This window comes from Rhinichthys klamathensis, unplaced genomic scaffold (genome assembly GCF_029890125.1).
Source record: "Rhinichthys klamathensis goyatoka isolate OS25496 unplaced genomic scaffold, OSU_Roscu_1.1 h1tg000111l_1, whole genome shotgun sequence".
NCBI lineage: Eukaryota > Metazoa > Chordata > Actinopteri > Cypriniformes > Leuciscidae > Rhinichthys > Rhinichthys klamathensis.
The window spans coordinates 5,743,214-5,771,112 of NW_026606649.1; the positions used below are offsets into that span (position 1 = coordinate 5,743,214).

At 38.5% G+C, this 27,899-nt stretch overlaps 1 protein-coding gene across 1 annotated transcript in view; it reads right to left on the minus strand.

Moving 5' to 3' along the window:
* The window catches only part of marchf4a (membrane-associated ring finger (C3HC4) 4a), a 94,879-nt gene extending 66,980 nt beyond the window's left edge, over window positions 1-27,899 (minus strand). Inside the window, exon 1 of the mRNA XM_056254326.1 lies at window positions 27,198-27,899. Within this exon, the coding sequence (XP_056110301.1) occupies window positions 27,198-27,650 (453 nt within the window). The 5' untranslated portion in view covers window positions 27,651-27,899. The remainder of the gene's footprint in view (window positions 1-27,197) is intronic.

A 27,899-nucleotide genomic window follows, 5' to 3' on the forward strand; every position in this document is an offset into this window, starting at 1 on the left:
ATTGAATAATGATGATGAGATGGTTTAGTATTTATGCCCTTATTGGATGTATTGCTTTCTGTGCTGTAGTTTCTCTTTCATTTTTAATTATGAGTGACATTCGCATTGCATCTCTAAATGTGAATGGGGCTAGAGATTGCAGAAAGAGAGCTCAGATTTATGAAGTAGCGAAACAGAATAAAATTGATGTCCTGTTTTTACAGGAGACACATAGTGATGTGGAAATTTCTGTTGAATGGGCTAAGGAATGGGGTGGTCTTCTTTTTCTGAGCCACAATACTTCACTCAGTGGAGGAGTTGCAGTTTTGTTTAATAAAAATTTTGCTCCCTCATCTTGTTCAGTAGAGGAGATTGTAAAAGGTAGATTGTTAAAGATAAAAGCTCATTTTGAAGATCATGTTTTTGTTTTTATTTGTGTATATGCACCAACCTCACAGACAGAAAGAATGTTATTTTTAGATCAATTGAATACAGTAGTAGAAAAATGTGATAATGAAGATTTTTTGGTTGTGGGAGGAGATTTTAATTGTGTCGAAAGAAATATAGGAATCATGTAGAACCACATATGGCTTCACGCCGAAAACTGATACAAATGATAGAAGGGAATGAGCTTGGTGATGTATGGAGAAATTTTAATCATGATGTTAAACAATACATATGGACGCATGCTCGTGAAAATGTGTTGTCAATGGCGCGATTGGATAGGTTTTATGTCTTCAAACATCATCTTAGTTTTTTTGTAAATGGCTCAATTCTTCCAGTAGGCTTCTCTGATCACAGTTTGGTTGTGTGTAGAATGATTGTTAGTTCTGTTAAATTAAGTAGTTCTTATTGGCATTTTAATGTGACTTTGTTGTCAGATTTACAGTTTAAAGATGTTTTTAGGTTTTATTGGGAGTCTTTTAAAGAACAAAAAGATCAATTTTCCTCTTTACAGGAATGGTGGGACATTGGGAAAGTAAACATTAAGCAATTATGTCAACAATATACTCTAAATGTCACAAGAGTTTTAACTCAGTCTATAAAGAAGTTAGAAGAGGAAATTATAGAAATTCAAGTTTTAATTCAAGAAACAGGAAATCAAGACCATTTAGATTCTCTTTTCATGAAAAAAAACAGCATTGTCTGAATTCTATAAAAGAAAGGCACAAGGGGCATTGGTCAGATCACGTTTCCAAGATGTGGAGCAGATGGATGTTCCATCAAAGTTTTTTTCGGATTAGAAAAAAAGAACGGTCAAAGACGTTATATTCAGAATTTAAGGTCTGAAGCTGGGGTTCTGTTATCAGACCCAGTCGAAATGAGAGAAAGTGCTGTTACATTTTATAAAAATCTTTATAGCTCTGATCTTAGGAACGATCAAGATGTTGATGGTTTCTTTTTTGAAGATCTGCCAAAATTATCAGAAAGTGCCAATGCAAAACTTAGTGAAGATATAACTTTAATTGAACTGTATGAAGCTCTCCAGAGTACGCAAAACGGGAAGGTTCCAGGGGTAGATGGGATTCCTTTTGAATTCTATAAAGCATACTGGGGCATTATAGGAGAAGACTTGCTTGCAGTTCTTCGTGATAGTTTGCTCTGTGGTTTTTTACCACGTAGTAGTCGAAGAGCAGTTCTTACGCTCCTCCCTAAGAAAGGAGATTTGTGTGATATTAAAAATTGGAGACCAGTGTCTTTACTGTGCTCTGACTATAAAATTCTGTCTAAAGTATTGGCGATTAGATTAGGGAAAGCTTTAGATTACATAATTAGTCCTGACCAATCCTATTGTGTGCCTGGAAGATCTATATTTGATAACATTTTTTTAATCCGAGATTTGATGGATCTTTCAAAGAGTTGTGGTGTTAATTTTGGCTTGATTTCCATTGATCAGGAAAAGGCATTTGACCGCGTAGAGCATGATTATTTATGGAAGACTCTTGATGCCTTTGGTTTTAACTTGGTTTTTAAAGATTATATTAAAGTATTATATAATGACATTGAGAGTATGTTGAAATTTAATGGTGGCTTGTGTTTTCCTTTTAAAGTTCAGCGTGGAGTGAGGCAGGGGTGTTCATTATCAGGCATGCTCTATACATTAGCAATAGAACCACTTTTGCAAAGATTGAGAAGGGTTCTAAATGGCCTCACATTGATGAACTGTGAACGTTCTTTTGTTTTATCAGCTTATGCTGATGATGTTGTTGTAATTGTAAAAGAGCAAAATGATGTAAACCTTTTAATGAAAACTTTGGATGAGTTTGAAATGATATCAGCTGCAAAAGTGAATTGGTCAAAGAGTGAGGCTGTTTTGGTGGGAGAGCGGATAACAGTGCCCCCCAAACTCCCTGGTGGTCTGATATGGAAAAAAGATGGGTTAAAGTACTTGGGAGTTTATTTGGGGGATGAGTCTTTTCAATTAAAAAATTGGGAAGGAATGATTGAGAAAATAAAGGGCCGCTTGGATAAATGGAAGTGGATTAAGAAAATACTGTCCTATAGGGGTCGAACCCTTATTATTAATAACCTTGTTGCTTCATCTCTTTGGCATCGACTGATTTGTGTTGACCCACCACTACTTTTTCTTGCTAAGATACAATCGATGTTGATAGATTTTTTCTGGGATAAGATGCACTGGGTGATCCATAACATCTTGTACTTACCAAAGGAAGAAGGTGGACAAGGGCTTGTGCATCTACAAAGTCGGACAGCAACTTTTCGTGCACAGTTCATACAACGTTTCCTGACAGGCCCAGAGTCTGTAAGTTGGAGACCAGTGGCAAGTGCTATCTTAAAAACTGCTGCAGGTTTAACTCTGGACAAATCTTTATTTTTATTGGATCCAAAAACTTTAAATGTGGAGAATTTCCCAGTTTTTTATCGGAATCTTTTTAAAGTATGGAGTCTTTTTAAACTCCAAAGGATAAACAATCCCACATCATTGTATTGGCTTTTGGAAGAGCCTTTGCTTTATGGTTGCAAGACTGGACATTACTAATGCATCAGTGTCACTGACAGAAGCCTTTGTAAAGGCCAAAGTGGTGACTCTTCGTCAATTGATGAGTCTGGCAGGACCAGATTTTATTGAAGTGGATGCGGTGGCAATAAAACTGGGGATTAGATCCACTCGACTGGTTGAAAAACTGTTACGAAAGATACAGATTATCCTTACAGAGGAAGAGACCGATTTACTCAAGAGACATTGTGAGGGAGAAATTACTCCCAATGATAAAGATTGTTTTCCAAGGTTGATGGTTTCACCTAAATTAGAGGAGGAAGGTGGAATTTTTTTGGAATCAGAAAAAGTAGTGGTCATGGACTTTGAAGATGTAAATGGTAAGAGGTTGTACAAGTCATGTGTGAAATGTTTTAATAAAAAAGCATTAAATGGGAAAAATGATACACCTTGCCGAACTGTGTTAGGTTTGGAGGAAGTTTTTAAGCCAAATTGGAGAACGTTTTACAAGCCACCATTAAATAAGAAAATTGGAGATTTGCAGTGGAGGGTTTTACATTGTATTATTGCTGTAAATGCCTTTATATCTGTGTTGAATCCTGAGGTAGGCCATGAATGCCCATTTTGCCCACAAAGGGAGACTGTTTTTCATGTTTTTATGAGTTGTCATAGACTTAAACCTTTATTTGAGTTTTTACAAAATTTGTTTAAGTCTTTTGATGAAGAATTTTCAATGCAAGCTTTTATTTTTGGGGTAAAATATACAAAAAGAAGAAAGAGAGAGTGTCAGTTGTTAAATTTTGTTTTGGGCAAAAGTAAAATGGCAATATACATGAGTCGGAAAGAAAAAATTGAAAAAAATCAAGATTTTGATCTGGTGTCTATGTTTGGTGCCATGGTGAAGTCAAGAATTTTGATTGATTTTAGGTTTTATAAAGCTACTTCATGTCTTGCCATGTTTGAGGATGTTTGGTGTTATGGAGGGGCTTTGTGCTCTGTTGTAGATGAAAATCTTTGTTTTAGGCAATTTATGTAATTTATTTTAGGTTGTTTTTAATGTTTTGAAAAAAGAAAAGAAAATTTGTAATAAAGGTGTTTTCAAATTCAAATTCTCTCTCTCTCTCTCTCTCTCTCTCTCTCTCTCTCTCTCTCTCTCTCTCTCTCTCTCTCTCTCTCTCTCTCTCTCTCTCTCTCTCTCTCTCTCTCTCTCTCTCTCTCTCTCTCTCTCTCTCTGTACATCACATAAACATTAAAAACAATAAAACAAAACAAATAACAGACAATAAAACAGATAACATGACACTGTATCATTGACTAAAAGCTATTTCAAACAAATAAGACTTCAGTTTTGATTTCAAATTACCTACAGTTCTGGCAGTCCTAATACTACCTGGCAGACTATTCCACAATTTTGGCGCAGCTACTGCAAATGCCCGGTCACCTCTGACTTTTAATTTTGTCTTTGGAAGCACTAATAGTCCCTGATTTGAGGACCTCAGACCTCCCTGAGTCATATTCCGACAAAAGACCAGTAAGGTAAGAAGGTGCTAAGCCATTTAGAGATTTGTAAACCATTAAAAGGACTTTAAAATCAACTCTATAGCGGACCGGCGACCAGTTTAATGATATTAACGTGGGTGTAATATGTTCATATTTCTTAACCCCAGTCAGGAGCCTGGCAGCTGCATTTTGAACCACTTGAAGCCAGAAAGTGTAACTTGATTTATCTCTAGATAGAGTGTGTACAGTAGTCGAGCCTTGAGGTAATGAGGGTATGAATAGCCCTTTCAAAGTTCTTAAAAGACAGAAAAGACTGCACCTTTGCCAGTGCTATTAGATGAAAGAAACTAGATTTAACCACAAAGCTGACCTGTATATCAAACTTCAAAGCACTATCCAAATAGACTCCAAGATTTTTTACATATTGGGAGAGAGGGCCAATATTAAAATTGAAAGTTTTTTGGGACTCAGGGTGCCCAAATACTATAATCTCTGTCTTATTTTCGTTTAAAATAAAAAAAATAATTACAGCCATCCAGGCCTTTAAATCAGTAAGGCAGGCTAGTATAGAGAATCTAAACTATTTTTTTCTTGTTTTAAGGGGAGATAAATTTGAGTGTCGTCTCGTATAGTGAAAGGAAATGTCATATTTCTTAAAAACTGACCCTAGTGGCAGCATAATGCAGAATAGAATTGGAGCCAAAATGGAACCCTGGGGGATTCCACATGTAAGTGGAGCTGTACTTGATACAAATTCCCCAATATTTATTGAGAAAGTTCTATTTTCAAGAAAAGACTGTTCCAATTTAGAGCCTTCCCTTGGATGCCTGCACATTTCTCTGAGGGAGACAACAGGACGGTATCCACTGTGTCAAAGGCAGCGCTTAAAGCCAAGAGTATAAGCACGACAGATCTACCAGTATCCGCAGTTAACAGTACATCTTTTATCACCTTAAAGTGCTGTTTCTGTAGAATCGAATGTTCTGAATCCTGATTGAAAGACCTCAAAAACCTTTATGAATATTTTAAGAGAGTATCTTGTTGCTGTTGGGGCGGGGGGAAACTTTGTATCTCCATATTTCGTTAAAAAAATAAATGCATAAATTATCACTATTGGTCACCCTTTAATTTTGTCTGTGGATTTTGCAAATATTTAACCAATGAAAAGTGTTAAAAAGAGCTGAATGTAAATGTAGCTGCAAAATGTCAGTAAAACCTCATATCTCCACCCAGCCTCTATCGTGGATCAAGTGCCGCACACAGTTTGGATCATCTCTGCTTGTTTGCAATGCAAGGGTAAATAAAGATTTACTTGTTTGAATAGTAGCCTATATAGTGTTTCATAGTGTTTTCTTTACTCAAGAAACATTAACACACTTAATATGGGTTTGGTGCTCACAGGGATAAAAAAGTGTGTAAAATTAAATACTCTGCTGTATCTTTAATGCTGTGGGCCTGATTTTCTGCCAGAGGTCCTGGACATCTTGTTCAGATACATGGCATCATGGATTCAATTGACCCTTCGCTAAGCCACGCCCGAAAACCGCCACTGGCCAATCGTGGCTTAGCAACCGTAACTAGGCGCGGAAGGTCTGTCAAGCTTTCGAGCGAGGGAAACATGCCGACGCGTTGTGCGTATGGATTGTGCCAATCTGATACCCGGTATTATAAAAGTTTGGACGGTGGGGTGGCATTTTTGCTCTTCCCGAAACCTAAAAGCCAAAGGGGAGAAATCCCGGGCGTGGATCAAGCAGTGTGGAGACCCATTCACAACTAAATGTCGACAGGATTAACAAAAAAGAAAACGCCTATTGCTTGGAAATAATGGCGGTTCTTTGTTCATAATGCATATATTTGAACGTAAAATAAGACGATTAAAGGCAAGACGGAGGCTCACTGACATACTTTAAAATATGTTTCAGCATTGTGTTAATCGACGGCGGACGGCCTACTAACGTTAACTTTACCCCTGTAACTTTACCCCAATCCGATCGCGGCTCTCCCGGTGTTAGATTGATGGATAAGCTGTTTGATTTAAATTGATTTGATATTAGATTATTTTCACATTTCACTTACTCTGCTGTGCATGAACATAGCTGTTCAATTTGTGTGTTTCCCATTTGAATGGTCTGCTAAGGAGGCGGCTGCTGCTTGCGCTGGGACCTAACGTTATAGGCTTTAGCTTCAATTTTGATGAAATTATTCTCTAATCGGTTGCATATTATGTCGTGGATATATTCCTTGAATGCATACTGCTGTCCCTTTTGTCTTGCTCTCTCAGATATTTCACTTGTTTGCTAAAAATGACTAAATATCTCCTTGGGAATGTCTGACACCGGTGCATTCACACTGTAATAGACGTGGCAGCCGCGAAAGCTTGACAGGCGTAGCAACAGTAACTAAGGAGGGCGGGGCTTAGCGAAGGGTCAATTAAATACCAACAGATAAAAAATCAAAACCTGACAACCTCTGCTAGAAATCTTATAATGGGCCATGTTTGGATCTTCCAACAGGACAGTGATCCAAAAACAAACATCAAAATCAAAACAAAAATGGGTCACTGAGCACCAAACCAAACATCTGCAATGGCCATCCCAGTCCCCAGACCTGAACCCTACACTGTAAAAAAAAAAGGGTGTAATTTTACAGGTAACGGTCTGTATTTTTTTTTTTACAGAATTTTACCATTTTGTCATTATACAGTGAATGCCAGTTATTTTACAGATATTTGCTGTAATGTAAAGGTCCACTATTAAATTTACATGTAATTGCTTGTATTTTGGTTTTACATCAAATTGTCTGTATTTTTACAGAGTTATGTGTAATTTTACATAAAATATTAAGTAATATTTTACAGATTATTTCTGTGAAATTAGAAAACAAAGAAAAGAAAGTACACTGTAAAAAATGATCGTGATTTAACGGTAAAAGACTGTAAAAATGCTACAGTGAAAAACTGTTAATGGGCTCTATGCACGGCGGTATTTCCGGTGAAGGTCTAAGGATGCTGGATTACTTCCGCCGATCGTAGAGTCCAATGCTATACCGAGAATTTATATTGGTTTTTATACTCTATTGCTATACTAAAGAAACGTTAGTCACAAAAACAGACAAAACAGACACCCCTCATTTTTGTTTATGCTTCTTTGTTTATTATATTAAATAAACACAACTATATATAAAATCACATCTAAACGTATTAAAGTTTCGTTTCAAAGACCAGAGGACAGTAATTTTTGAAGACTCTGCCATAATCCCGGTTTCCTCGGTTTTCCTCCGCTTTAAATCTCCCCAACCGGAAACGCAAGAGCATCCTTGCATCAAACGCAGAAGTTATGCGTGCATATAGCCCATTGGTTAACAGAAAGTTTCCGTACTATATACGGTAAATAACTGTGATAGATCAAATGGTACATTTAATGTAATTTTACTGTAAAATACCGTTAAATTTACAGTTTTTGAAAGTGAAAAAGAGCAACTCATTGTATAATTTACAGTGAAAAACCGTAAATTGACATTCCCACAATTCCCTGCATGACACTTCACATTTGATGTATTTTTGTTAAAATAATTTTCTTCATAGTTTTCTTTTTCTAATCAGTTATGTACATTAGGGTTTCATGTTATAATTAATGTTGTTAAATTAATGTTTACTGCATTTTTAAAATTTCAACATGTTACCATGATGGTGTTTAGTGTTAGTGTGAATTAGACTGTGCAGCTTCTAAAATAGTATGAAGACTCTTGTGGAAGAGCTACTTGTAATGAACTTTAGTTGATCATGTGACTCATCACTGCTGAGATTGGTGGTTGTTAGTGTATTACAATGGTATAAAACAGATATTAATACTTCAATAGGACGGTAAATTAACATTATATCAGATAATAAAATACGGTTTATTACTGTAAACATTTAAGTTAAGTCTGTAAAACCAATAACGTTGCTACCATATTTTTGACGGTGAAGTTCTGTCAACCACAGTTGCCAGTTTTTTACCGTAAAAATTACGGTTTATTTTTTACAGTGTATAACTGCAGAAATCAGCAGTCATTCAACATGTTTTCCTTGAAGATCATTAAGCATGTGGGGGTTAAAGTGAGTTTTAAGGTTAAATAGTATTTGTACAGTATACAGTAGGCAGGCCTATTGAATTATTATAGAAAATGAGTGGGCTTTTTGTGTGCTTGACTTTCTTTTTTTTTGCCTTTATTTTATAAGACAGTGGAGTGTTGAGAGAAAAGTGGGGGGAGATAAGGGAATGCGTTCAGGACATGACCCAGATCAGACTTGATCCAGGTCCCCCATGAGCACAACAGCTCCTTATACAGCATGAGTGCCCTGTACCACTGCTCCAATAGTATGCATCTTAAAAAAAAAAAATCATTCTTCAAAAATAAAACTTCTGTATTATTTAAGTTGTAAAGTTGTTTTAGTGTTTTTAGGTGGCCCCATTCTCTCACCTTTTGTAAAGAAAAGGAGGGTCCAAATTAATTTGGTTTAGTTAACTGAGCTGGACCTGTAATATTAATTTAAAATATATAAAAAACAAAATCATCATGGCTAAAACTTTGCTATGATAAAATGCCAGCCAGACTTACACTATACTGTTCAAAAATGTGGGGTTTGGCTTCGGTAAGATTTTTTAATATTATGCACAAGAAGGCTGTAATTATTTGATCAAAAATACAATATAAAAACAGTAACATTGTGAAATATAAGTAAGATTAAGCTATTTTCTTTTTTTAATATATTTTTAAATATAACTTATTCCTGTAATGGCAATTTCAACAGCCATCTTCAGTGTCACTTCAGAGATCATGCTAATATGCTGATTTGATGCTCATGAAACATTTCTTATTATTATCAGTGTGGAAAACAGTTGTGCTGTTAATATTTTGTGGAAATAATAATGCATTTTGTTCAGGATTATTTGATGTAGCAGGTGAAAAAGAACAACATTTATTTGAAATAGAGTTTTTGTAACGTTTAAATAGTAGTGTATTTAACATCACAGTTAATTTAATTTAAACCTGTTATAATTGAAACACACAGAGACACACCTCTAAGCTGTAAGTAGGCCTACATAAATTCACATTCATACATAACACACAGCTGAAGTTTCAATGGAAAATAGCTGGATTTGGCTTTAAGAGACTTAAGTGACACTCTTATCCAATGACTGCTATGTTTATCTGTATACTGTGTATTCTGTGTGTCAAGGGCGTTTATTACTTTCTCCATCACTTCCTCTCTCTTTGAGAGGATTAGAGTTTCCAGGTTGACAAACACAGTATGAATGTGTGTCATTTCATCCATCATGAACAAACATCAATTAACAGGATTACCGTGATAGGCCTTAATCTCAGCACTAGTCTCTGCTCTAAACAGATTACATTAGCTTTGGGAAAATCTGTGTCTTTGATGCAGGTCTACAGTTATGAAACATGTATCAAATGCGGACACTGCTATTCAGATTCACTCGACTGATTCGTCTGTAAATCCATACTGAAGAACATTAAAAACTGAATGCAGATAATTCCCCGAGCAAATGAAATTAAGTCCCTCTGATTTCATTTGACATGCGTTGTTATGAGTCTAATCTGAGGACGGGGAGATTTTGGAAGTGAATGTAGGCCTGCATTCAGAATCACTTGATCCAACATTAATTAGCCTATCCATAATCACTGATGGTTTGGGGTTGTAATGATACGTTGTGCAGCAGAGATGTGTGATGGCAGATCAGAGAGCGGCTCGTCAGAGTGGGAGAGGAGGCCACTTTATCTAATTGTGGTATTAAAAAGCAGAACTATCAATACAATCTGAATGACGGATCCTTTATACATAACCCCTAACAGCCCTCGGCGGTGTGCGCAGCCTCAATTTATTGCGCTGGATGTTAGGTCAGCGTTACACAGCCCATTCATGGGAGCAGAAAGGAACGAGCCCTATGTAGGAACCGAGCATGAGTAAGAACCATGTTTTATAATGAGAGAGAGACACTACCACCTATACATGAGTTTGTGAGTTAAAGAGACAAGAAGGGACAGAAAATAAGGAGAGAAACAGTAAAAGAACCAGCAAGGCTAGTGTGAGAAGAAGAGAAATGAAAGAGAGAATCCTAAACAGCCCTGAGCGGAGATAAAATAAATTGTATTTCATGTTATTAGCATACTTGAGGGGTGGTGAGACAGTGAGAGTGAGAGAGAGAGAGAGAGAGAGAGAGAGAGAGAGAGAGAGAGAGAGAGAGAGAGCGAGAGAGAGAGAGAGAGAGAGAGAGAGAGAGAGAGAGAGAGAGAGAGAGAGAGAGAGAGAGAGAGAGAGAGAGAGAGAGAGAGATTTCAAAAACTCTTTATCTTTCAAAACAGAGTTCTCTACAACACACACAAAAAAACAACTTTCAAACCAAAAAATAAAAGAACATGATTTAACTCAAAACAGTCCCAAAGCACAAGACATTCTCCACAACAGAACATAAAACATTTTTAAGACACCAAATGTTTATGAACTCCTCTACATTATTTGTGGAACTGTAGAAATCAAAATCAACTTTCAATCTAGCTTTCACCATTCTAACAAAAACAGTGCTTATGTCAAAATCTAAGGACTCTTCGATCTTATTCCTTCTACTTAGGTAGATAGCCATTTTTGCTTGACCAAATACAAAGTTAAACAATTGACATTTCAATCTCCTTTTCTGACTGTAACTGAAACCAAGAATAAAAAGATGCTTTGAAAAATTCTCCCCAAACATCATGAACATTTGTTGCAACAACTGAAAAAAAGAGCACAGTCTGCTACAATCCAAAAAGCAGTGGTAAACTGTTTCCCTCTGCAAACAAAAAGGGCATTCTTCACTTACATTAGGATTGATGATGGAAATGAAAGCATTGACAGCCACACTACCGTGGAGGATTCTCCACTGTAGGTCCCCTAGCCTTTTGGTCAACGGTGGTTTGTAAATCACTCTCCATACTGGTCTGACCTCATTGTCAAGCCCCAGATGAGCTCTCCAAGGAGTGTCAGCCCTCCCACTTAGTTTACCTTTATTCACAATTTTTACAAACATTTTATACATCGTTTTTCCTCCCATGTCATCAAATTCATTTGTGAGAGTCTCTCTGGACTCTAACAGTTGACCAGCACAGTCTTTAAAATCAGGAAAAAGAGTCAATGCTGGAAAAAAATCACCAACAACTGGTTGACATTGTCCATTACAGTAGTCTTTTATCAAGGATAATTCAGTCTTTGTGAGTTCACGCTTCCAAGTGCTGAGCATTTGATCTATGATCCTTATCGATCTGACTCCAACATGAGAGGCTAGACCTGCAGTGTCGATCAAATTAGGTCCACACAGATCAACCACATGTCCCAGTGTAACAGTCCCAGCCGCACAGAACAACTGCATCACGAAAGGTCCTGTTATGTGTTCCACGTTGAAACGAACGCCATTCACCACTGGCTCCTTCAACAGCCATGACAGGGACTCGCAGCTTGCCACTCTCTTTTTATGGAACATCCCCCACACAGTGAACAGTCCATGGTAAAACTTTGGAAGGTTACACAGTTTTTTAGCACTCAGGTCCATTAAAAACAAAGGCTCAGCAAGACCCAAATTCCCGCCTCGGATCAATATGGTTCTGGCTAAGGGTCTCCAGACAAGGTTTGCAGGCCCAACAAGAAATCTCTGGATAAACTGGAGTCGGAAAGCGGCGCCCCTACTGGCGAGATGAATGAGTCCCTGCCCTCCTTCCTCCTTTGGCAAAAACAGTACACTCTGTGGGACCCAGTGCAGCCGGTCCCAGAAAAAGTCCACCAACACTGCCTGTATCTTAGCCAGCAGTTGTGCAGGAGGGTCTACACATGATAGTCGGTGCCACAGCATTGATGACACTAAATTGTTGATCACAAGTGTTCGACCCCTAAAAGACATGTGTGGCAAGATCCATTTCCATTTCTTAAGACGTCCTTCAACTTTTTCTAGAACATTGTCCCAATTTTTACACAGAAAAGTATCATTTCCAAGATAAACACCAAGATATTTAAAACCACCCTTATTCCAAATTAACCCGGCAGGTAAAACAAGTTTTCTGCTTAACTCGTTACTGATTGTCACAGCTTCACTTTTTCCCCAGTTAATTTTGGCAGATGACAATACGCCAAAACCATTAATATTTTCTACAAGGGTGTCTATATCTTCCTGTTTTTTAACAATGACAACAACATCATCGGCATAAGCAGATAATTTAAAAATGGTTTCACATCCAGGAAGTTTTACACCGACAAGAGATTTTCTTAATTTGTGCAAAAGAGGCTCTATGGCTAAGGAGTACAACATGCCAGATAATGAACATCCTTGTCTGACCCCCCTATGAACTTTAAAAGGAGCACTTAAACCACCGTTGATCTTTAAAATACTCTCAATGTCACTATACAAGACTCGAATCATGTTTACTAGGCCAGAGCTGAACCCAAACGCGCCCAACGTTTGCCACAAATATTGGTGTTCAACTCTGTCAAATGCCTTTTCTTGGTCAATTGAAATCAGACAAATTTCGCAACCCAATGAATCGGAGAGATCTAAAACATCACGAATTAAAATAATATTATCAGATATCAACCTATTGGGTATACAATAAGTCTGGTCAACATGAATGACATTCTCCATAACATTTTTCAGTCTCATTGCCAACACCTTTGACAAAAGTTTGTAATCCGTGCAGAGCAGAGCAACCGGCCTCCAGTTCTTGATCTCTTGTAAATCCCCTTTTTTGGGGAGAAGAGTGAGGATTGCTCTCCTGCAACTCAAAGGTAAAAGTCCTTTTCTTAAACTGTCTCTGAGAACAAGCAACAAATCTTTGCCAATCACAGGCCAGAAAGCTTTAAAAAAATCCACAGGAAGTCCATCAATGCCTGGAGATTTACCGCTTTCTAGACTCTGCAACGCAGAATATAGTTCATCAGCGGAGATCGGTGCATCCAACTCCATGTTAGCCTCCTCAGAAACCTTAGGTAAGCCCTCAAAGAAAGACTGCGCCACCTCTGGTCTCTCTTGGAACTCACTCTTGAAAAGCTTCTCATAAAACTCAACTGCAGATTTACGAATGTCCACAGACTCTTGCAGCAATTGTCCAGTGCTGGACCGCAGAGAGTGCATAAGCCTCCTTTGTCCATTTTTTCGTTCAAGGCCGAAAAAAAAATGAGAAGGTGCATCCATTTTGGCAATATTTTGATAACGTGAGCGAACCAGAGCACCTTGAGCAGAGAAACCCAACAGGTTAGATAGAGCTGACTTTTTCCTTTTGAGAACTTTAAAATGTTCTCCTTCTCTTGTTGAGTCTGCCAAATCTTGCAGCTTCTCTATTTCACTCTCCAAAGTTTTCATAGATCTAGTCATGTCCTTTGTGACATTGAGAGTATACTGTAGGCACAACTGTTTTATATTGACCTTCCCTATATCCCACCACTGTTGTAATGAATTGTACTCAGATTTTTCTTTTGTGTAACCACTCCAGAAATACTTAAAAGCATCTTTAAAAGTGTTATCAGAAAGCAAGGATACATTAAAATGCCAATAGGCACTTTTACATTTCACATCCTTAACAAAGATAGCAACTTGCACGAGGCAATGATCTGAAATACCAATTGGGTGTATTGAACAACCTTTAAGAACATTACTCTGATGTTTGAAACAGTAAACTCTATCAAGCCTAGCCAAAGACAAAGAGTTATCCTTAACAGAAGTCCAAGTATACTGACGCTGAGTGGTATGAAAAAACCTCCAAACATCACATAAATCATTCATCCCAATTACTTTTACAAGACAATTCTTACTGGCTCCATGTGGTTCTGGGTGGTTTCTGTCTAGAGCTGCATTCTCAGTGCAGTTAAAATCCCCACCCAGGAACATGTATCCATCAGTGCCACAGTTGCTTATTACATCGTTTAGAATGTTTAAAAAGACCACTCTCTCTGGGCCTACAGTAGGAGCATAAACATTGATGAAAGTCATTTTTACACTTTCAAATACAGCTTGTATTTTTAACAAGCGACCTGCAATGATTTCCTCAGTAACACAAGAGATAGGTAAAAAATCTCTAGAAAACAAGATACCCACTCCACCACTGTTGCTACACTTATGACTGAGAAAAACTTCCCCATCCCAATCTTTCTTTCATGCAATTTCACTTTCAGCTGTGCTATGTGTCTCTTGTAAAAAAATTACATTTAGTTGTTTAACTTTAAACAAACTGATGAGAGAAACTCTCTTCACGTCCTCTCTGGCACCATTAACGTTTAAAGAACCCAACTTTATATCACACATAGTAAATGTTAAGTTGCATTTAAACAGAACAGAGAGGTTAACGCAAACAAAGAAAAAGAAAAACGAAAGACACTTAACCATCATTAACTAGTTGTGCTCTCGCTTTTATAAGAAATTTTTTCAAACGAAAAATTTCTTGATCTGTAAAGGTCAGTTGGCCAGGGTTTTCTGTATTTTTCATGAACAATTTGACTGAATCAATGAACAACTTTAAATCTGGAAAAAACTCATCAATTTTCACCAATCTCAAACCTTTAGTTCTTTGTAAAAAGGACTGAATTTTCGTGAAAGAGTAAGCACTCTCCACATCCATCTGTGTGTCTCCACTAACATCACTTTCAGACTCTTGCGTGTTCATCAACACATCATCTGACTGAGAAGAGCAACTCATAGGATTCGTTTTTGACACTTTTGCAGTTTGTTCAGTGATTGATTTAATTTCTAGATTTTTCCTCTTGGTTGACAGTTTGGAAATTTCAGCATCCAACAAAACATCTTCCTCATTAAACAACACTGACTCAGCTACTCTAGTCGCGGTTTGACCAACATTTAGATCCTCGTTTAAACCATCTTGTGCGTTTTGATCACTCGCTACATTTTCTGTCTGCTCATTCTCCTGATCGCTATCATCTCGGTTTTCTTCCTGCGCAGTTCTCTGCGGTTCGCCAGGTAAAGAAGCCCCGCTTTCGGCCCGAACGGGCGGCGGAACCGCTGCGTCAACAGCGCGCGTCTCCCCTGCTCTCTCCGGGCACGAGCGAATCAAATGCCCTACAGTCCCACACCCAAAGCATTTCATCGTCTCTGATGTTACATGCACAGTGTAGTCAAAGTCATCAACCTTAAACTTAAACACTAGATTTAATTCTTCATTTCTCTTGTTAAGAATCATGTGTACATGTCTCCTAAAAGACACAACGTGTTTGAGATGAGGAGACTTGCAGCTGATAGGAATCATCTTTATCGGAGTCACTAGTTTTCCGTGTCTGCCTAGCTCTTTTTCTAAAAGCTCATTTTTCATAAACGGGGGTATATTCGAAATTATGACTTTTTTAGCAGGGTTTACAAGAGACAGAACTGGTGTGTATGTGTCCTGAATCACAATTCCACTTTCAAGTAACTGATTTACTTTGTCCACACTGTCTAAAAAAATCACAATGACACTATTCATCCTAGAAGCCGATTTGATACTGTCATAACCGACAATCTCACCCACCGCTAGACTACAATCCTCAACCGAGCACCCGTTAGGCGGAGAAAGTTTAATAGCGTGTCGGCGCGTGAGTTTGTGCAAACTACCGTGTTCACCTGCTGCAGCCATGCTGACAGCCACGCCGCCGCCGCCTCCACCAAACAAACACAAACGAACCCCAATAAACACTGTTTCTCCAAACAACTCCTCAAAGCATCAACAGAGAAACAAAAGTTTTGAAAGAAAAGAGAAGTAGAGAACTCACATTCAGCACGCTCTCAGCAGCACTCACCGCACTCACTCCCAACACGCACTCCCAGAGAGAGAGAGAGAGAGAGAGAGAGAGAGAGAGAGATTTGATTTTGATTTTAAAATACCATTTTAATTACAAATATTCACATATCACAAACCAAACAAAATAAATAAATACAACACTGAACAAATTCAAAAAAACAAAAAAAACAAAAAAACAAAACAAAACAAAAAAACTACACAAGAAAATATAACTCTTCTTCAACAACTTCACAAATGACCCCGTTTAAACACCAAATTGCTTCAAAAGTTAAGAGATCATGCATTAATCTGTAGTAATGATAGTCAATCAAAACCCTTGATTTGACTAATTTAGTAAAAACAGCTTCTATACTACTAATAACATTCTGCTCCACCTTTTCCTTCCTTGTAATATAAATTGCCATTTTAGCTTGACCCAACAGGAAATTCAACAAACAAGACTTCTGACTGTGTTTTTTAACATACTTAACACCACAAATAAACACTTTCATTGAAAAAATTACATTAAAAGAAATAAAAAACGTATCCAAAATATTAAAGAGAGGTTGTAACCGGTCACAGTGCAAAAACGCATGAAAAATCGTCTCTTTTTGTACACAAAAAGGACAAGCTTCAGTAACTTCATCATTAATCAAAGAAATAAAGGCATTAACAGCAATAGCACCATGTAGCAATCTCCACTGTAAATCTCCAGTTTTCTTGACTAATGGTGATTTATATAATGCTCTCCATTCAGGTTTTTCATTAACCTCAAGATTAAGAACCTTACGCCATGGAGTGTCACATTTGTTATTCAAAGATGTTTTGTTAAAAGACTTCACACAACATTTGTACATGAACTGCAACAATCTCCTGTACTTCAGCTACTACAACAGTTTCAGGTTGCTTGTTTGCATTTTTTGGACATGCACGAACAAGATGTCCATTTTCACCACAACCAAAACATCTCATAGTGTTAGTTGTAGCGTAGATTACATAATTAAACCCTTCGTGACTAAAATTAAGGGTCAGATCAAGTTCATTAACATTCTCTTTCAGGACTATATAAACAAATCGTCTGAAAGACACCACGTGTTTTAATAAAGATGATTTACTTCCTATTGGGATCATCTTTATTGGCGAGACCATTTTGCCGTATCTGGCAAGCATTCCAACAAGAACATCATTTTTAATAAAAGGTGGCACATTTGACAGAGTCACTCTTTTGGACGGAGTGGAGAGAGGGAGTACAGATGTAAAAATCCCCCCTATCTCAACACCACTCTCGACCAACAAGTTCGCTAAATCAATGGTCTTAACAAACAAAATATTAGCGCTGTTCATCCGCGACGCCGACAGAACATTCTCATGCCCCAACAACAGCACTCACCGCCAACACACACTCCTCTACACTTGCGGCAGAGTCAATTTTCACCCCATGACGTCTTGTCAAAAACTCTAAACTCTCCGCACCTGGAGCAGCCATCCTCCCAGTACACAGACTGGGAGTTAACAACAACCCTCCCTAAAACAACCACTCTTAACTTACTGAAACTAAAAAGAAAAAGAAAAAGAAAAGGGGGAAAAAAACACGACGTTCACTAACCACAATAAACAAAGATAGAAAAAGGAAGGGAAAACACTCGTACCTTCACTCAGCACGCTCACTCCAGACACACGCTCTCCACAGTCACACCGCACATGCGCACGAGAGAGAGAGAGAGAGAGAGAGAGAGAGAGAGAGAGAGAGAGAGAGAGAGAGAGAGAGAGAGAGAGAGAGATGCTTTTTTCTTGCTTTAGCACTGGACTGTGTTTAATGTGCTTTCTAAAAGCTTATTGCAATGCAAATTTTAAGGGATTCTTTTTAGCCAAGATCATCCTCTATTAAACACACACACTGCTAGAGAAGGACGCAGTGTTGGTATATGGTAAAGGTGGCTGCAGTTAAAGGTGGACTGGGACTCAAAAGCACAAAACAACCCCAACTGTATTAGCTATCGCATGCATATTTTACAAATTTGCCTTCTGTATTACAGCGTCCTCCGAAGGTTTGAAAACAACAAAGGCAAAATTAAGGTTTCAGACAATATTAGGACAAATCCTTATCATTTTGGTAAACAGTTCAACAGCACTGGAACTTGAAAAGTGAGTAATTCAGGAATGAATTAAAGGTACAATATGTAATAATTTTGTATCAAAATATCCAAAAAACACTTACACAGTGTTATATATTTCTTTCAACTGTGTACTTCCTAAATGTTTCCAAGAATTTGTAAATTCAGAGAAATTCACAATTTTAAATAGTGCCAGTCCCTGTTCACTTGTCACCTGTCAATGACGTAATATCCGCGTTATCCCTGGTTACCGCTTGTACTGCAATAGTATCCATGGTGACAGATGTGGACAACTGCATAGTGCGTAACGTCTAGCGGCATGCTGTTGTTGTTTCTTTCAAACATTAGGGGGAGTCAAATTAACAGCAAGACAACTAGCAGTGAATGTGCTTTCCATTAAATGAATCACACACAGTAAACAAATCCTTAACAAAAAAAACAGGCCTTTCTTTGTCAGTATCGGTTGCAAAGATGAAGTTGACGATGCTGACTCGCGATCTTCGCAGTAGTCAACGCGCCAGAGAGAAATGAACATTTCATACGGATTGCATAAGCAGAGAGCAGTCTGTAGTCTGTTTTCTTTCAGTTTGAATTGTTCTGTTTAAAAGTAGACATGTCTGTGAGGCAAGTAGGCTGCCTTATATGCTGAGTTTCGGTTCATTTATGAGACGAGCTCCAGTTCACACTCTGGCGCCTCTGTTTCGTGATTATCTATCGTCTGCTATATTTACTTCTTATTTATTACATCCAGGCAATTGGTTTATGAAACATTGATTAAAATTAAGATACAATTAATACAAAACGAAATTCACTTTAAAGAAAGGTTTTGTGCTTTCTGTTTGATGTCTCTGTGAACATTTTACTCTGTGAGATGTGATTAAATGTCACGTCTTTTAGTGGCGCTTTCAGACCAGTCACATCCGTAACATTGTTTTTTCCTCATAAATGCGAACCGGAAACATAAAATAAAATGAATATTTTATGTTCTGTGGAGACTACTGTTACTCATAATTTGTATTCTGAATACGTAACGCCAGTACATGTATTGCGTTACTCCCCAACACTGATATTAGTATATGTTAGAAATGTTAGAATATGATTAGTATGTTATTCTAATGTTGATCTAGCTTACCGGTAGTCTCATATAGCAAACGAACTAACACATAGAATAACATTATAACTTTCAACACACTCAAATACTGTTTGGTATGATAGTGTAACGTTAGACCAAATGAAACAGCGCTGCGTTACCTCACAAGTTTAATTCGTCAAATAAACTGACCTGTGAGAGTAGTAATTCAGCACTTGCTGGTAGTTCAGTAGAATTAAATGTCCTTATTCTTTTATATCCGCGGGACTCGCGTGTGCCGCTGATATCTGTCTCTTATTAGCAATCGCGACCTGCTTCATACCACAGTCATGTTAAAAAACATGAATGTTTTCACTCATCCACAAACATTAGATCCATCAGCATGACAGCAAGTCCCGTCATTCCGCTTATTACTGCGTCATCAACTTACGCCTATGTTATTGTAAGAGGTAAGCAACCCCTAAAGGCGAAAAGAAATTACATATTGTAGCTTTAAGTGACCGTGAGTGAGTCATTGAATCATTCACTCAATCAAGTCATTCGAAAACATTGTTGTATGCTAATTCTGCAGTGGCTTTGAAATTGTCACTGGCAGAGCATAAATATACAAAGTCCTCGCATGACGTGCAAAAAAAGCTATTGTTTTAATAATTGTGTTAAATTTGTGGCCACAATATCTTGTTACCCCTGTAAATATATACTGTAAATATTTCTCATGGAAGCTCAAACTGTCATCATCCATCTGCACATTTACATCAGCATCCTCTCTCTATGAAAGCTTGTGCTTTTTTGCTAGTATACAGATGAAGGCATCTTGTAAGAAAAATGTTTGCATCATCAGCATTCTATAGCACCAACTTTTGAAAAGTGATTTTGAAAGAGAGAGAGAGAGAGAAAGAGCAAATGGAAAAGTAGGAAAGAATTTGAGAACATTTATAAGAGATTGATTATGGAGGACATGAAGAAAGTTTGTTCTTTCTCACCTGCCACCACCTCCACACCACATGCATTATTCTATAAATACTTGTTAGATCTCTTCGATTTAGTAAACAGCATAATAAATACTTGTATAATTTTGGTCAATGTTAATATTAGGTGGTATTACCTGTTTGGCACAAACACAATGGGAATGTTCAGGCAATGTTGCAGGCAGTATTTTTTTTCTATGTCTGAAGCATCACACTTTTGCACTATATGATATGTTTAATAACTAGTGGTGGTTCTGCTGTGACAACAAGCTTGGACCCCCTTGTGGCCCCCCCTAAATGTGGAGTGTGAAATCATTTTTACAAAACTGCAGGCCTCTCAAGTGTCACGCATTGAGCGTGACAGTCACTCATTTCGGTCTTTTGTCAAGCACTCCCGCCACACATTGTATTTCTCACGCGGAAAAACTATTTATAATATGTTTAATATGCCGCAGTGCCCAAAATTTCTCTGGTTTACAGAAATTTCTCCGCTCTCACTATGGAACCAGCAGGAATCAAGCGCGTATCCCCTGGAGTTCTTAGTCGAGCCTGCCACTTATCAGCCAATCAAAAAAAAGAAGAAAGGGGCTACACAATAGCCAATCAGAAAATAGCACTATTGTATCTGGGTAAGATTTAACGCAACAACCAATGAAAAAAAAGCATATCCTGGAATTGTTCACGTGAGTCTGCTACAACATCTTCCGAAAGTTTCGTTCACCCACAGAGGAAACCACTGGAGCTCCGAGCATCACAGAGTAAGTCATGATCTCCTGTTTTAATGTTACAACAAATTCATAACTTGTTTGACACAAACAATGACAACTTGACTGCTGTTAGAGAATTTTTCCCAGATAATTAGCATCAGTTTTTCATGAGTGTCTGTAACTTAGCCAACAGTTTTACAGCATGTTCAGTGCCTTCACCTGCTCAGAACAAGTAGTCTAGGCCTAGTCATATTTTCGTTATCACACGATGACTGACACATTATAAACATCTCTCTCTCCAAATAGGCTTAATAATTTTATTAGCACTAAATTAAAGTGTATTGCATAGTCAATGTTATAGGTCACTTTTAAAATCATGGGGGTGTCACTCCTGCCTGTCTTCAAAACTTGAGAGCCCTGAAACAGTTTTTTGCTATCGTTGTTTTTTACATCCGTTATTAGACAGTAGCAAAGCGGAACACAAATGTAACCCACACATTTTCTAGAGGGACTGCTTAAAGCGGAACACAACAGTATGGAAGCACCAGAGGTAGATATCCATAATACAGGCTTAGATGTCTCGTCCGCGCTGGTGGCCAATGGAGGTCGACGTCTGCACCTGGCGGCCATCTTGTCACAGGCAGCTCGCTCACTCATTACATTGTGTTAATGGTACATGCACTTTTTAAATAACCATAACTTGCTCAATTTTCTACCGATTTTCAAACGGTTTGGTCTGTTATAAACGTCAGAGATGTAGTTATGACACTGCATACTTATGAATAATACATGTATAAATAAATAATCATCCAGAATTGACCCTTCGCTAAGCCACGCCCGAAAACCGCCACTGGCCAATCGTGGCTTAGCAACCGTAACTAGGCGCGGGAGGTCTGTCAAGCTTTCGAGCGAGGGAAACATGCCGACGCGTTGTGCGTATGGATTGTGCCAATCTGATACCCGGTATCCTAAAAGTTTGGACGGTGGGGTGGCATTTTTTCTCTTCCCGAAACCTAAAAGCCAAAGGGGAGAAATCCCGGGCGTGGATCAAGCAGTGTGGAGACCCATTCACAACTAAATGTCGACAGGATTAACAAAAAAAAATTGCTTAGAAATATTGGCGGTTCTTTGTTCATAATGCATATTTGAACATAAAATAAGACGATTAAAGGCAAGACGGAGGCTCACTGACATACTTTAAAATATGTTTCAGCATTTTGTTAATCGACGGCGGATGGCCTACTAACGTTACCCCTGTAACTTTACCCCAATCCGATCGCGGCTCTCCCGGTTTTAGATTGATGGATAAACTGTTTGATTTGTAATCATTAGATTATTTTCACATTTCACTTACTCTGCTGTGCATGAACATAGCTGTTCAATTTGTGTGTTTCCCATTTGAATGGTCTGCTAAGCAGGCGGCTGCTGCTTGCGCTGGGACCTAACGTTATAGGCTTTAGCTTCAATTTTGATGAAATTATTCTCTAATAAGTTGCATATTATGTCGTGGATATATCCCTCGAATGCATACTGCTGTCCCTTTTGTCTTGCTCTCTCAGATTTTTAACTTGTTCGCCAAAAATGACTAAATATCTCCTTGGGAATGTCTGACACCGGTGCATTCACACTTTAATAGACGTGGCAGCCGCGAAAGCTTGACAGGCATAGTAACAGTAACTAAGGAGGGCGGGGCTTAGCGAAGGGTCAATTATAGCCACGTTAATAACGTTTGTAAGAAACCAAACCGTTTGTAAATCCGTCAAGATTTCAACGAGATAAGTATTTGTGTTTGTGCTGATCACTCATCTTACATCAGGTACCACAGAGCCCGCCAGAAAGCTTGCCTGTGACAAGATGGCCGATGATGATGATGATAGAGACTCCGCCGTAAGACATCTAGCCTTTATTAAAGATATCTATGGCACCAGCATCTGCAGGTTTTTTTTTCTATTCAGAAGTTGGTGGAAGTTATGCGCAAATATTATAGTTCCAAGGTTTTCTGCACTAAAGCTGGTGAAAACCTATCTCAGGTCCACAATGTCAGATGACAGATTAAGCAATAGCTGGGTTTCAGACACGTGATTATGATGACGATTATGATGGCGCGGGAAGGCGGGGCGATTTCAGATGGAGGGCAGGAAGTAAACATGGAGAATACGTCTATGGAGGAAACCGTTGCGGAGAGTCCGTATTGAGTCTAATTTACCTTGATCATTTAATGTCCCATTCCCACTGATCCCCTGAACGACATCCTAATGCTATATAAACACAGACACAAAAAAATACGTTGGCTAGCTAACATACCGTCGCTGCAGAGACACGGCATTAACAGACTCTGCTCCTTCCAATCCGCAGACGTAACGTTACATTAAAAATCCAATTTGTTGTTCTGTAAGCTTTTTACACTTCTTACCTTCATGAATGACAATCTTTGGTACTCTATAAAAACCCTTTCCCTTTTCTCGATTAGAACGATTGGAGCCGCCGTAAACTACACAAAACACTGATGGCAGATCCTCAGCTATTTCACTTACTGCCCTCCATCTGAATTTTCACGCTCTCGCGATGCAGCAGCGTGACGTCACGTGAAACCAACCTATTTAGGAGGGCAAAGGCCTAGCCTGGTTAAAACCAGACCATTCTCAGTTGTAACGGAGTTATGGTCTGGCAAAGCGTCATAGACAAATCATTTCCAGAGGGGCGTCACCAACGGACGTCGCGGATAGACCTAAAACCAATCAGAGCGATGAAGGAGATGACGTATGCAGAGCGGCGGAGAAACATCTCCCGAGTGTTGTTCTTTGCTCGGTTTTTAACAAAAAGGAAACGTTCAAATCGCTTAAAACAGACACGATAGCTGATTCGAACGAGTGATGTTCGACGGCGGCATCCATCTTTGTAATGTAGGCTACAAAATCTGCTTCAAAATCCCAGCGCTGTCGTCATCGTGTAAAGCCCGCCTCAACGTTTCTGATTGGTGCCTCGATTTCGACGGATTGGAAGTGGGCTTGAATGAGCTCTTTGCCAGACTACCTTTCAGAGCAAACTTAAATTTGCTGGAAGTTGTCTGGGTTTTCCCAGGCTAGTAAAGGCCTTAAATCTAGATGAATTTGCTGATCATTTTGCAAAAAAACCCCACAAAAATCATAGAAATGTGACTGATACTGAATATGTAATGCAAATGTAAAAAATATAATGGAAATGCAAATACAGTTACTGTGACTGATACTGAATATGTAATGCAAATGTAAAAATGTAATGGAAATGTAATTACAGTTACTGTGACTAATACTGAATATGTAATGCAAATGTAAAAATATAATGGAAATGCAAATACATTGTTGAATGATTATAAACATGGTATTTTGCCTATTAATGCCTGCAGTGCAGTGCAGAAAATGATATGACAACAATAAGGTATAAATGTAACTGGCCCCTCTAACAGTACAACTGGCCCCAGCTTGCACCTCCCCCCCCCCAGTTGAAATGGTCTAGAACCACCACTGATAACTACACGCAGGAACAATTACATGCTTTAGACAAGAAATAATATTTCTCACCTGTTCTCTTGCAGTCAGATTTGTTCTCATTGTTATTACTTGTGCTTACAAGTCATGTATTTTACAAGATGAACGCACATGAACACCACCACAAAGTCATTATTAGTGTGGAAACTAATATTTGCTGAGCCCTGCGTTTCTGTGCCACTGAGAAAACATGGTGGACACAATGGATGCATCGTCTGTATTGACTGTAAATGAGTTGCGTGTACAAAATACAAGTAGTATCGTACAATTACTATTTAATATCGATTCAATTTACAGAACCTTCATTAATTGAATAAAAACATAAAAAAGCAAAAGCACACCTATGTGCATGCTTTAATCATTTTCTAGAAGTTACAAATTCTTGCTATACTTTTTTTGTAAACATGCAAGGTACATCGCCATCTTACTCTTCCTAAAAGTATTTGAATGCACATGATGTCACAGGAGTTTTGTGTCAAGTGTGGACAGACATTTTTTCTTTATTTTTTTAATCCTATAAGGACATTAAGTATAAAGCCAAAAACACACACACCCAATTCATACAAGTAAATTAATGATTTATAATCTTGTGTCATATATCCAATAACATTCTCCAATAATGCCCAATTATTCTCTCTGATAAAGGTGAAGTGATGTCCACATACAGTATTTGGTTCCTCACAACAGGGTGTGAAAAAGTGTTATGCTACTCCCGGATCTGTGACGATTTTCTCCCTCTCCATTTCTTTTTTTTCACACTGATTAAAACAAGACCTTAAGGCATGCAGGGCATTATTTTCTCAGTGGGTTTGTGGGTGAGAGACTGCAAGAGAACAGGTGAGAAATATTATTTCTTGTCTAAAGCATGTAATTGTTCCTGCGTGTTCTGTGTACACAAGAGAAGAACCCTTCTTGCCTCCCTGACGGATTTAGCGGAACAGGAGACATTCTTGGGGTTCTGAAAGTAAATGGGATGGATAGAAAAAGTGAGAGACAGCTGGAGAAAGTCAACGCATACAGTGGAGAGGAGAGCAAGAAAGAGGGGAATGTGTGTCTGGATTGGAGACATATACACATATCAGTCAGAGCGGAGAGAATCTCCTCAGTCCCATCTGCTCTCTACACAGCTCTCATTACACTCACAGGCCCATCCATCAGCCCGCAGCCACACAACTCTGCCACAGCCCACATTAATGGAAAGAGGAAAGAGAAAGAGACGTCGGGAAAGAGAAAAGGAAAAAAGACAGGAAACAACTGAAAGAGAGAATGATAGGATGGGGGAGAGGAAGATAAATTAATATAATGTCACATGCGTTTCTAAATCAGGCCTGAGAAGAGGACTTGTTAATACTAAGTAACTATGTCACAGAATGTTCTGCTTATTGGCCCTATATCTTTGAGCAATGTTTTGTGTCCAAACCCTTGACCTTTCAGTCATGTGGTGCATTCCATTAGAAAAAAAATCACCATAGCTGCATGTGGATAAATGCCACTGTGATAAAACCACTGAAGCAGAGTAACAGTCAGATTTATGGGGACAAATCACTTCAAGAACAGCAGCAATGACGTGGAATCGTATTCAGACACATTTGGATAACAACATATCAAGCACAATGGGAAAAAAAAAAATCATGCTTGACCTTTTCACAGAACTACCTGAACTTTTGATGATTATTGTAAGTCAGATTTAATAATGCAGTTCTTTCTTCCCTGGAACTAGAAAAAAAGATATAGCTATTGAAAAATATATTTGGAAAATCTGTGTGTGTTTTAATTTTTGTTATGTTTTGTTTTCAATGAAAGTCAACAGGGTCAAATGTTGTTGTGGACCCCACTGACTTTGGACAAGAACAGAACAACAAGAAATATCTTCTTTTGTGTTCTGCAGGAGAAAGTAAGTCGTTCAGGCTTGGATCATTATCAAGGACAGAATTTTCAATTTTGGGTGAACTATTCAATGAACATTTTCAACTAACATGAAGTATCCACCAAGAAAATATCCAAATGCATTTGCATTAGTTTTGAACGGTATACTGTTTTTATCATTTTAAACATCTTTAATGAGATGTTTTGTTTTAAAATGTGCTTGTGTTATCTGTTTAAAAGAAATGCTACTGGTTTGCTATTTTGTTATGTATAGGCCTATTCACATTCATATATTTTTATGTGACTTAAATTTCATAGTATCCAAAAACTGTTTGAGCCCACTGATATTCATGCAGTGAAATTGTTTGTGAAAATGTTCTTAATATTAACCTATATTTTAACAAAATCTTTGTTTTCATCCATTTAATGCTACACAATAATTGCTGTCATTCTACTTCAGTTTTCAGAGTTCTTCACCAGTAATTACATTCAAAGTGATCTAAAAAGTGCACAGCAGGTTTTTACTGAGTTTCCCCCCCATAGTATGGTGAATTCAGGTTGATTGGGACACTTTTCCAAGTCATCTCAATGACAAAAAGTGTCCCAATCACCCTGAACCACCATATGTATTGAGCAAATATGTGCAATAAACAGTCTACATCCATTCAGCCTTAGTAACAGAATGCTGAAGTGAACTCCCTACCTGCTCTGGGCCCTGAAAACAGATCCGACACAACGGAGTCCTGACTCCACTGTCCGTGCAGCTGTTCAGGGATAATCTCTCGTCCAGCTTCTCCTTAGAGCAATCCTCAGATGAGCTGCAACAGTCCAGCGTCCTCGGCGGATCCACTGCGCTATGAGTCCAGTCTTCGGCCCCTAGTGTGTCCAAAGCCTCACCTGTCACCGGCTGATAATGTCCGTTGGCTAAAGAGTGGCTCTCTGTGGCGCTGCTCGTCGCATTGCCCTCTGCGTTTAGTTCGTTCATGGGTGTGAAGACAGGTGGCGATGCCGACGGTGCCGGTGGCCTGAGTAGGAAAACCTTCAGGTCACTGAACAAGACGCAACAGCGGCCTTTCTGCTTGCCCTGGTGGCGCAGCATCGGTCTGCGACTCAACAATCCCCAACACCATACAATGACACCGATAGCCAACAACATGTGCCCGTCTTATGAATAATGGAAAGGCGGTCTATGTTTTTAAACGGCTTATAAAACTAAGGCTATCTGTTACTGGTCTCCAGCAGGTCACATAACAGAACTTACTGTTTGGTTTCCAACGAGGAAGAAACACCTGTGCAGCCGGTTCAGTCTCGTGAGCAACACTGCTTTCTACTCACCCTCACCCCAAGTGACCGTTTGAACATGGAGAACGTGTTTATTTTCAACAGTTCTTCTGAGAGCTACATC